The sequence below is a fragment of the Gossypium arboreum genome, chromosome 5 (genome assembly GCF_025698485.1).
Source record: "Gossypium arboreum isolate Shixiya-1 chromosome 5, ASM2569848v2, whole genome shotgun sequence".
NCBI classification, from domain to species: Eukaryota; Viridiplantae; Streptophyta; class Magnoliopsida; order Malvales; family Malvaceae; genus Gossypium; species Gossypium arboreum.
In genome coordinates, this window is record NC_069074.1 from 25,071,773 (window position 1) to 25,083,816 (window position 12,044).

General features: G+C 30.7%; 1 protein-coding gene and 1 pseudogene across 1 annotated transcript; both read right to left on the reverse strand.

Moving 5' to 3' along the window:
- Positions 1–1,655: 1,655 nt before the first annotated feature.
- On the reverse strand, positions 1,656–3,505 carry LOC108452700 (putative pectinesterase 11). The gene is made up of 4 exons (XM_017750500.2): positions 3,069–3,505; positions 2,767–2,958; positions 2,371–2,606; positions 1,656–2,012 (listed from the first exon to the last, which is right to left on the reverse strand). Exons 1-4 carry the CDS (start codon positions 3,438–3,440, stop codon positions 1,805–1,807), a joined length of 1,008 nt encoding a protein of 335 aa, XP_017605989.2. The 5' UTR covers positions 3,441–3,505; the 3' UTR covers positions 1,656–1,804.
- Positions 3,506–7,743: 4,238 nt separating this feature from the next.
- LOC108451179 (putative pectinesterase 11) lies at positions 7,744–9,101 on the reverse strand (annotated as a pseudogene).
- Positions 9,102–12,044: the final 2,943 nt, after the last annotated feature.

Sequence of the window (12,044 nt, forward strand, 5' to 3'; positions counted from 1 at the left end):
TGAAATGTGTCGATACTTGACTTATGTTCCCAAAGAGACCAATCAAGTAGCTGATGCATTGGCTAAACTAGCTTTGTTGAGCGAGAAGATAGGTCTATTGATAATTCCATTATGAATTATTATATGTAATTTTTTGTTTTAGTATACCAAAAAAAAAAAGATTAAGTTGAATTATTAATTGAAAGAGTGGCTAAAAATGGAATTACATTATTTAACTTGTCCATGATGAAATTCTTTAAAGGAAAGACAAATTGAGTTTTTTTTTTAGTAAATCTTTGGTTTAAATTAGAGGTGTGCATGGGCCGGCCGAGCCGAGTTCAACAAAAAATTTAGGCCCGTTTGCTAGGCTCAAGCCCAGTCCGGCCCAAAAAATGGCTTAAAATTTTGCCCAAGCTCGACCTGGATAAAAATGTTAAAACCCGGGCCTGACCATATTAATTTTTATATGATTTTAAAATATATATATAATACATCAAAAATACTAAAAGCATCAAAATAAATATTTCTCAATAAATTGAAAATAAATTTTAAAAATATATATAATAAAATAACACTAAGATAGATGCAACTTAGCAAGCAAATACCTTTAAAATAATAAAAATTAACAAATGTCTTTAAAATAATAACAAAATTAATAATAAAATAAGTTTTATACAATATCCAAACAATAACAATAAAATAGTAGCAATATAATAGTAAAATGGTAGCAAAATAATGGCCGGGCCAAAAATGCCTTACTTGAGGCCTGGTCCGTTTTTTAAATGGGCCTTTTTTTTTGTCCGAGTCCATTTTTCGGGCCTATATTTTTGCCCAAACCCTCTCACATTTCAGGCCAGCCGGGTGGCTAGACCCATAAACAGGTCTAGTTTAAATATGCCAAAGGTCCCTATACTATTTTGAAAATTAAAATTTAGTCTCTATATTTTAATTTTAAGACATGGAGTTCTGTATTTTTTTATTTAAAATTTAGGTCCCTCTATCTAAGTTTGTCATTAAAGTTAACGATGTCAAAGGTAAAATAAATTTTTACCCTTAATATTTATATTTTTTTATTAATTTGGTCATTACCCTTTAAAAGTACATGCAAAATTCAAAAAAAATCACATTTAAATAGAAACTTAGAAATTTTAAAAATTATAATTTTAAAAAATTAAACTGACAATTGAACCGATATCAAAATAGTCTAACTAATTAATTAGATTGTTTTGGGAACAAATTGGTTAGACCATTTGAAATCTATTAAACTATCAATTTAATTTTAAAAAATTATAAGTTTTAAAATTTCTAAGTTTTTATTTAAAATAGGAAAAAAAATCTACATGTTGAGAGCTAAAAAGTTATTTTTACAACTTTAATAAAAAATTAAAATAAAAATCAAAATTTTAAATAAAAATACAAGGACTTAATATCTCAAAATTAAAGTACAGGGACTAAAATTTTAAATTAAACAAGTAGAAAACCTTCTAAATATATATATATATATATATTTGGTTTAGAGGCTTAAATGTTACTCTTTTAACTTTATAATTCTTTTTACATATTTAAAATTTCTTAATTTTAAGAGACTTTATAACATGTATTTGGTTTAATTCCGTAGAATTTAATATACGTATTATGTAAATTAGCGGGAAAAATGAGAGATAAGGATTGGCAGATTTTTCTTTTAGCTTAAGTGCTAAATGAAGTTGTATTAGAGACGTCTTCAAGCTCCATAGTTTTAACAGGGAAGAGTTTTTCTTGTATGTTGAAATAATTACAAATATTTTACATAAACAAATTGTCTGAATATTAATGTTGTTGATGATCAGGAATGTCCCGTGGAATTGTTAGAAATGGCAGTAGAAACTTTCTTAACATGTTTGAGGGTGGATCTGATCCAACTCTTGCCGCCAATCATGTTCTTAGTCAAGAAAACCTTCACCTCTTCGGCCGTCAGCTTTTGCGACCATTCAACTCTTTTACTTGTATTAGCTCCTGGTCCGTAACATTTATACTCTCTATAAAACACCGAGCTACAATTATAAAAGAAATCAAAACAAAATGGTTGAGCATCCGTTCAAAACTGCACCCTTTAATGAAATATTATTTATTTTGGAAGTGAAAACTATTTTCACAATTTTGTGGATGCCTCGATAAAGAAAAGGTGGTTTATTGAATTCATAGTTTAATTACTTACCGATGTAGGAAGTGGATTGAAGATTTATAATAATAAAAAAAGGATTACTTTTTTTTTAAAACATTAAAGCATAAAATTGTGAGGACGGTTTTCATCTCTAAACGAATAATATCTCATAACAGATATAATCTGAAAATTCTTAGATCAATAAACATAGTGTTAATCTTGATTGATTTTGTCAATTTTTCGTTTACCTTTGCTTGGTTGTGTCTCCCCAATTGTCCCATCCTCGTGGCAGAATGACATTAGACATATAGGTCAAGGCAAAAATGACCCTGGAATAAGAACCCCATGGCCTTCCTAATATAGCAGTCCTCTCCCCAGTTATCTTGCAACCCAAAAATGTAAATCCTGTCTCCTCCGTCGGTAACCCCCTTTGTTGTGCTGTAATGGCTGAAAATTCTTCTGACAATGTATGCAAATGGCACCTCTGAAACAAATCCAAAAAGAAAATTGGAATCCCAAGAAAAGTATAGTTTAATCTTCAAAATACTTCAAATAAATAAAAAAAGTTAAAAATATTAAACACATTATTCAACACTTCTATTTAATTTTGAGTAACATAAGTAATGCATTCTTGAATAAGTTACCTCAAAAAGGGAAGCGGCATTCCCACAAATGAAGTCAACAGCTCCTTCAATGTAACAGTTGCGATAATAGTGTCTACCGTTTTCATCTAGCAATGTATCTTGGTAACCTAAAATTTTGCATCCTAAGAAAACTACCCTATCTCCAGATACCCTTAATGCGACTGCTTGAATTCCATGACGTTGGAACGTATTCTATTTACAAAAATAATAAAAATAATCGATTAACTCAAGCCAAAAAAATTTAATATATGAAGGGAATAGGTGAGTAAGAAAGTATAGAATCAATGTGATGTTTTATATACCTCAATCGTTATATATCGACCAACAAAATCCGAGGCCAACACAGTAAAAGTAGCAGATTCAATTATATTTCCACTATCATTCCTCGTTATTACCGTGCTATTTGTCTTGGAACCGCTTACCGTAATGAAAGGCTTGTCTCCAGGCACAATGATCTTTTCATTGTAGATTCCAGGCTTAACCAATATGAAATACGGTTGTTTGTTGTTTGATGGCACGGCATCAATAGCGTCTTGTATCTTTTTATAGTCTCCTTTCCCTGATTGGTCAACTCTTATAACTACAGCCGCAGCTGAAGTTTCAGCAGCATCTGCTCGAGGGGTGGTACTCGCCATTAACGTGAACATAATTACAAAAAAGATGAAAGCAGCCATTGTTACAAAACTGAAGATTGTAATGAGCAGATTATGATGGATATTGTTGTTTTATATATTATGTGGGGGCCGATTTCTTGCCATGGAAGTATTACACATAAACACATCAATTTTCAAGCAATTGTGTGTAGATTAACTCAACATTATGTCAGAAAAAAGAAAAGGGTGCGGTTTTCCCAAATTCAAGCAGCCGGTAACTGGAAAATTTGGCTTTTTCCAGCACTGAATGATTATAAAAGTGGATTTAGTTGAAAATGAAGATAAATTAATTATTTCTCTATGGTTAATTAATTGTTGGACTACTGTATCGTATTCATTAAACTAACATCTGATTTAATTTAATTTAGCCCCAGTTGAAAGGAATTTATTAGGTGCGGCTACTTGAGATTAAAGTTAAAAATGTTAATTGGAAAAATGCAAATTTTTTTTGCAATATCTTAAATTTTTTAAAAGAGAAATTCATTAATTTATTTAATGAATAAGACTATATAATTTGGGGAAAAAAATAATAAACTTCATCAACACAACAAAAACTTCAACTTCAGCATAAATCTACAAAAAATCCAAGCATCTGTCAAACTAAAGAGCATGGCGACAAAACCAACCTAAAATCACTCGCAAAAATAAGACTACATGATAAACAGTACTAAAAAGCGTATTATAAGAATAGACAAAAACTTCTAAAAGTGAAGAGTTATTAAACAATGAAAAAACAAATAAAAGAACATATAAAACTTAAGATAACATAAATCCAAATCGACTCATGAAATCATTTCTTATTTAAAATACTTTCAAATTAGAAACATATTAAGAAGTCAACGAGGCACCATTATCTGTCCATCACGACTTGTGAAGACAATAAATATATTCACAAAATAGATCTACAAACTGAAAAAAGAAAAAACACATAAAGTGAATGAGAAAGAAAAAAAAAAATGATGGGTAAGAGAAAAAGGCGGGCGATAACTAACCTAGAAGACCGCTGCTAGATAAAAACAAAAAGATTAGAAACAAACAACTTAAAATCTAACTACCCTTAGGATCTACCCTTTTCACATGCTTGGGCTTTGTTTATATTTTGGTACTTTTGGGTCAGCCCATTGTTTAAGCTCAAATCTAGTCAAAATGTGCTGAAAAGGTAACCATTAATTAAGGTTCAAATCTTGATCAGCCCAATATCATTCAACTTATGTTCGATTAGACTTCTTGGTGTATCTAATTGTTCATTCAAGCTTGTTATAGAAATCAATCTAACCTTGAATATAGCATTTTATCCATATTGGTACCAGCGTTTTTACTAATATGAAATTTTGAGAAAAAAAAAAAATCTTCTCCTATACTTGAAAGAAACATTGGGTAACTAGGGATTGAAAATTGGTTGAGCTCTAGTTGAACTCTTGGACATATGTCACTTGAATTCATTTGCAAGAAAATCCAAATTTTAGTTCAAATCAAATATTTTGTGAAGAGAAAAAAAAATTGTTAGTCAAGATTTGATGTTGAACTCAACAATTAAGACTTAATATCATTATCGAAAAGTGAAAAACGCAAATTCATTCTCAAATCGAAGAATAAGTCTTTTTCTTTTTTCACTAAATGGGAGCCTAATATGTCATAACCCCCCAAATCATGTCAAGGTCGAGGCTGTCAGATGAAATTCATGTCGAAGCAGCTTCTACATCGTACCAGTGCAAAAACATGATTTCCCAACCCAAAAATTTCAATGATACACACTGCATGCATCCATGCATGAAAAGACCAAAAATAAGAAGGAAAAAAAAAATCAAAGGCCCAAAAGTGCTACACAGTTCCCTTCCCCAAAGATAATGATTCTCATGTTTAGTAAAGGAGACAATAATATTTTGCTTTGCGTCTACTTAACCAATATATAATTCTATAGCTTTTGAATGATTTTATTTGTTTTGATCTGATAAAAGTAAAAGTTTAATTACTAAAGTCAACAGTTTTACTTTTTCATCATAATTTATTTTTAATTTAAAATTTATGAAATAATTACAAATGAATAAACGAATAATTTTAATATAATTACATAAACGAATCTTGTAAGAGATAGAGAAATATGGGTAAAAGAATAAACAAATCAATATTACAACATGTGCTAACAATAATTAATTAATGTTGTGGATGATGAAGAATTAATGGGTGGTGGCATTGTTAGAAATGGCAGAATAAGCTTTCTTGAAACGTTTCTACCTCTTTGGTTGTCAATTGTTGCGACTGTAGAAGCCCAGTTTTATTCGAGTCCAACCAAACAGAAATTAAACCAAAATAAAAATAAATAAATAAATAAATTTGGTCTAGTGTCCATATCAGACCCACATTACATCAAGCCCATATAGCTCAAAAATAATGAAAATCCTAAAGGCCCCAGACCCAATAGCTTAAATTATTTCAGAAAAGAAACAGAAACCCTAGCTCCTTGTGCCGCTACTCGTGCCACATCAGCACACTCTCGCCCTGAGGTCTGCCACTGTCAATGCCTTTGCCACCGTTGACTCAACCACCACCTGCAAAGAAAAAGCAACATGCAAAGAACAATAAAAAATAGAAAAAGAAATGTTGTAATTCTACTATAAAAGACCTTAAAAAAACCGATTGTAAAGGGGGGATTTTTGAAAAAAAATCAATCGAAATACAAAAATAAAAAAAATATTTCAATTTTTTTTGGTTTATTTATTTTTTCGAAAGCAAAAAAAAAAAGCAAATATATATAATAAAAAAGAGAGGCGAATCGAAAAAGATCGAAGCTTTTTGTTTTTGTTTTTGTTCTTTTTTTTTTAACCTTTTTAGGCTTTTAGCCCTCAAATCCGAGCTTTGGAAGTCAAAAGGCCGGAAAAAGGAGATTTTTTTCAACTTTTGACATTAAGACATTAACTAATCAATTCGGTACCAATTTTGAGCATGACGAGGGTGCTAATCCTTCATCGCACGTAACTGACTCCCGAACCTGTTCTCTCGAGTTTCGTAGACCAAAAACACGTACCGTTTTAGTAAACTAAAATGTTTTATTAAAACAAAGGTGACCCGATCACATCTAATAAAGATCGGTGGCGACTCTCGTTTTAATGTTCATTTTCAAACAAAGTCGATTCTCGTTTTCAAAAAAATGATTTCGACAGAACTATTAGTAGAACATTTGAATTCATTTGGAGCAAATCCAAATTCTACCTCAAACAAATAACACTTTAATTTTGAGTTTTGTGACAATGGAAAATAAATGTGGGAGAGAGTTGGTAAAACTTTTATGATGTTGATATTCTCTAAACTAAAATTTTAATATTGCACAAAAAGATATTTTAAAAATTTTATATAAATTTATAACTTTCACGAGTCTAAGATTATTTGAAGCTAAATTGAAGTTAATCATTCACATAAATTAATTTCTCTCTCTTTACCTTTTTCCTTACAGAACTCTTGGCCTTTTTTCTTAATATATTACACAAACCCTAAACGATAAAACCGATAATTTTTGTGTGTTTTTTTTTATCAAATCTTAATAAATAGGGAAGGATAAATTTATAATAATTTTAATTTGATATACCCATCAAGTAACAGAATCAACTTACAAAATTTTACTTCTAATTAAGTAAAATATTTAATTCCTTTAAACTAGACCACTTAAATTTAGATTTAATTGGTCCATCAAAATCAAGTAAAAATCAAGTAATAATTGACAAATAAAAATAAAATCACCTTCAAATCAAATCAATGGGAGCCTCACATGTCATTACCCCCAAAATCTTGTCAAGGTCGAATCTGCCGAAGAAATTCATGCTGAAGCAGCTTCCACGTTTGTCCTTGCGACCATCGTACCCCTTTTGCAAACTTCCAAGCATGATTTGCCAACCAAAATTTTCAACTACACACGCTGCATGCATCCATGCATGAAAACACCAAGACGAAGAAGGAAAAGATCATAGGCCCAAAAGGGCTCCAAATTTCACTTCCCTATGGATCATGATTCTCAGGTTTACTAAATGAGACAATAATATTTTGCTTTACTTAACCTATATATAGTTCTATAGCTTTCAACTGAATTTATTTGTTTTGATGAGACAGAAAAAGAGTAAATGTTTACTTACTAAAGCAAATAATTTCCACTTTTTTATAATTTTTTTACCAAGTTTAAAAGTTTTTGAAATAATTACAAATGAATAAATGAATAAGTTTAATATGATTACATATACAAATCAATCTTATAAGAGGTAGAGAAAAAGAATAAAGAAACCAATATTACAACATGTGGTAAAAATAATTAATCAATGTTGTGGATGATGAAGAATTAATGGGTGGTGGCATTGCAAGAAATGGTAGAAGAAGCTTTCTTGAAACGTTTGGGGGTAGATCTGATCCAACTCTTGCCACCAATCATGTTTTTTGTCAAGAAAATTTCCGCCTCTTTGGTCGTTAATTGTTGCCACCATTCAACCCTTTTCCTATTATTGGCTCCTAGTCCATAACATTTATATTCTCTATAGAACACCGTGCTGCAAATATCAGACAAGAAAATTGTTAAGCATCGGTTCAAATTTAAAATGATAAACAAATAGATGAACATATTACACTGCACTTCTTTTATGTTACCTTCGCTTGGAAGAGTCGCCCCAGTCATCCCAACCCTAGGGTAGTATGACATTGGACATATATGTTAGGGCAAAAATGACTCTAGAATATGGGCCCCATAGCCTTCCTAATACAGCAGTCCTCACCCCAGTTATCTTGCAATCCAGGAATGTAAACCCAGTCTCTTCTGATGGTGATTCCCTTCGTTGGGCAATAATTGATGCATCTCCTTCTGAGAGCGTATGTAAATGACACATCTAAAATAACCGCCACATAAATTCATATTTAAGTTACTTTTCATTTCACTTAAAATCCTCATATCTAACACATACTTGAACATGACCATATCAGATATAAATATTTTGAACACATTTATATATCCGACACTTATAGAATATTACCAAGTAACCAATTGCTAAAATATGTTACCTCAAAAAGGGAAGCGGCATTCCCAAAAATGAAGTCCACGTCTCCTTCAATGTAACAATTGCTGTAATAATGTCTTTCGGTGTCATCTAACAATGTATCCTGGTAAGATAGGATTCTGCATCCAAAGAAAGCAGCCCTATCTCCAGACACTCATAATGCCACTGCTTTAGCTCCAGGCCCGTACGTATTCTATTCATCAAAATTATACACAAATTAACATTCAATTAACTCGAAAAATTAATTGTGCATTCTACACTCTACATGAATTGTTATATATACCTGAATTGTGAGATATCGGCCAACAAAATCTGAAGCCAACACAGTGAAAGTAGCTGATTCAAATATATTCCCGTTGTCACTCCCAGTAATTACAGTGTTATTTGGCTTTGAGCCACTTAACGTAATAAAAGGCTTGTCGGCAGGCACAACAATCCTTTCATTATAGATTCCCGGATTAACCAATATGAAAACCACTTCTTTATTGTTTGATGGTACTGCATCAATGGCGTCTTGTATCTTTTCATAGTCTCCTTTCCCTGATTGGTCTACCCTTAAAAGTAAAGCTGCTGCTGAAGTTTGAGCAACGTCTGCTCGAGAGGTACTTGCCATTAACGTGAATAGTGTTACGTAAAAGATGAAAGCAGCCATGGTTGCGAAACACAAGATTGCAATTAAATCAATGATACGGTGAAGTAAATGAAGGAATGTTATAAGATGACTGGTTTGTAATGAAGAGATTATTGTGGATAGTGTTGTTTTATATAGTATGAGTGGACTGATTTCTTGCGATGGAAGTGTGCTGTATAAACATCAAATTTGAAGCCACCGCGTGTTGATTAACATAACATTATATCAGAGAAAAGGCTGGGGTTGCCTCTAACACAAGCAGCCGACAATTAGAAATTTGGGTAGAAACTCGATAAGCTGTCGCCGTCATTTGATTTTGGTTCTAGCTAGCAACTTAATTTCACTTGTACTTTAAAATGAGTTTAATTAGTATGGTTCATGAATCTAAATTGGAATGACATTAACACTAAAATTTATGCCAATTCTAAATTAGAACAACAATTTTCGATGATTAAATGATTTAATTAATTGTCACTGATTTAATTTAATTCAACCCCAAATGAAAGGAATAGAATAAGTTGGGCTACTTGAGATTAAAGTTAGGAACGTTAATTTGGACAAATGTTGTAACTATTTTTGCAATATTTTAGATGACAAGTCTTGAGATTGCTTAATAACTACCTTGCTATCCATTAACTTTCTAGTTCAAATTCTTTGTAATACTTGCTTCAATCTTTGAGTTGACCATCGCATTGGTGGCTGTCCATTTGTCCTTTGACCTTTTCACACAGGCTTCGGCTTTGCTTATGTTTTTAGGATCTCATAAAGAATCGGAGTTAATTTTTTTATTAAATTAAACATTAAAATTACTTCATAATTATTTTTACTTTTTAAAATTAAATATATTAATCACCAACCTTTATCATGCATCTTTCTCCAACCTCATACTTATATAAGATGATTTTTTTTTTATACAATATGGAGAACTACTTATAAGTCATAACCTTTCTTTAACCCTTAAATGAGAGAATAAATGTGCTTCAATATTTTGTAACTGATCAAGTCCTCTTATGCTAACAACAATATCAATGCCGGCCAAGCTAAGATTCAGCTGGCATATATGATGACCATATTTGAACAAATACAAAAACCCATATTACATAGGCATAATAATTTATATAGCTCTCCGACTTTACAAGAAAAAAATATTTTAACCCTCCATTTAATTTTCTACCTCTTTTATCTCTTAAACCTACATCATTTATCAAATCACCCCTAAAATGGATAAAAAAGTTAATATCTTTTAACTTTGCTGACGTCATTCATGTGGATGCCATGACAATAATTAGTTATTTTTAAATATAAAAATTTAAAAAGATAATAATTATTAAAAAATATTTAAAATTATAAAAATTAAATGAATAACTAAAATGATTTTTTGGAAAGGAAATTAAATAATTAAATATAGAGATTTTTTAGATAACCTTTTATAGTACAATTATATAAAAATAAAAAGGGTTAAATGTATATTTTACATATTAAAATTGTTTTGTACGTACCTGTTACACTTAATTCGATTGTATTTTCATTCTCGTCTTGACTATGCCCGTTGAACTATTCGGAATCACTAAGGATACTCGGGAATCACACATAGGTCGTACAGTGACATATCCCGGATATGGTCTTACATGTAATCTCATATCGATGTCAATAGCCCAGCTATGGTCTTACACGAAATTTCGTATCGATTCCATGTCACAGACATGGTCTTACACGTAATATCATACCGATGCCATATCCCAGATATGGACTTACATGTATTCTCATCTCGATAACCCTAATGTCATGACATTTGTATCCTATACTATTCCTAAGGTTCGTACGGGACTTTCGGACATCGTAACTCTGTCGATTTCGGCTCGTAATCATGACCATTCAGCATTCAATTCAATTCAATAATAAATAAACATTTATAACACAATTTAAGTATGTTTATTAGCATACGAACTTACCTCGATCGCTGTAACGACGAATTAGGTCGACTAACTTGATACTTTATTTTCCCCCGTTCTAGATCCGAATCTCATCTTTCTCAATCTATATAATAAAAATATATATGTATTTAATCTTTAATTCATTCAATTTAATACAATTTACATTTTTTGGAAAAATTACACTTTTTCCCCTATTATTTCACATTTTTGCAATTTAGTCCTTATCACCTAAAATCACAATTTCATGCAATTTCATCCTACCCATGCTTAGCCGAATTCTTCTTATTGCTTTAGCAGCCCAAATTTTCCAAATAATCACACTTTTAACCACATAATTTCAATATTTCACAATTTAATCCCTAATTTGCATTTTCATCAAAAATCACTTTATAGAATATGAAAATCTAACATCAAATATTCATATTTTACCATTAAACATCAAAGAACACATAAGCTCATCAATGGAAACTATCATAATCTTTAACAATTTTGAAATCGAAGACACGGACTAGCTAGTATTAGTTGCAACGATCACAAAAATATAAAAATCATCAAAAACTGAGTCAAAATGGAGTTACAATTGAAACATACATGAACCAAATGCTCAAAGCTCCAAAAATCATCTTTTTTCTTTTTACATTCGGCTATGGAGAAAGATGATAGCATAAAAAATGGTTTTTGTTTTATTTAATTAAACATTATTTAACATTTTACTAATTTGCCATTAAAATAAATTCATATTTACACAAATGCCAAACCAAATATCATCCACTAACTCAAAATTTGGCTAATTATCACATAAGGACCTTTAATTTAATATTATATAGCTATTTGACACATTTAGCTTATAGAACACAACTTTTACGTTTTACGCGATTTAGTCCTTTTTATCAAATTAGACACTCAAACGATAAAATTTCTTTACAAAAATTTCACACAACTCTAATATCATGTTTTAAATATTAAGATAATAATAAAATAAATTTTTTGATATCAGAATTGTGGTTCCGAAACCACTATTCCGATTTAG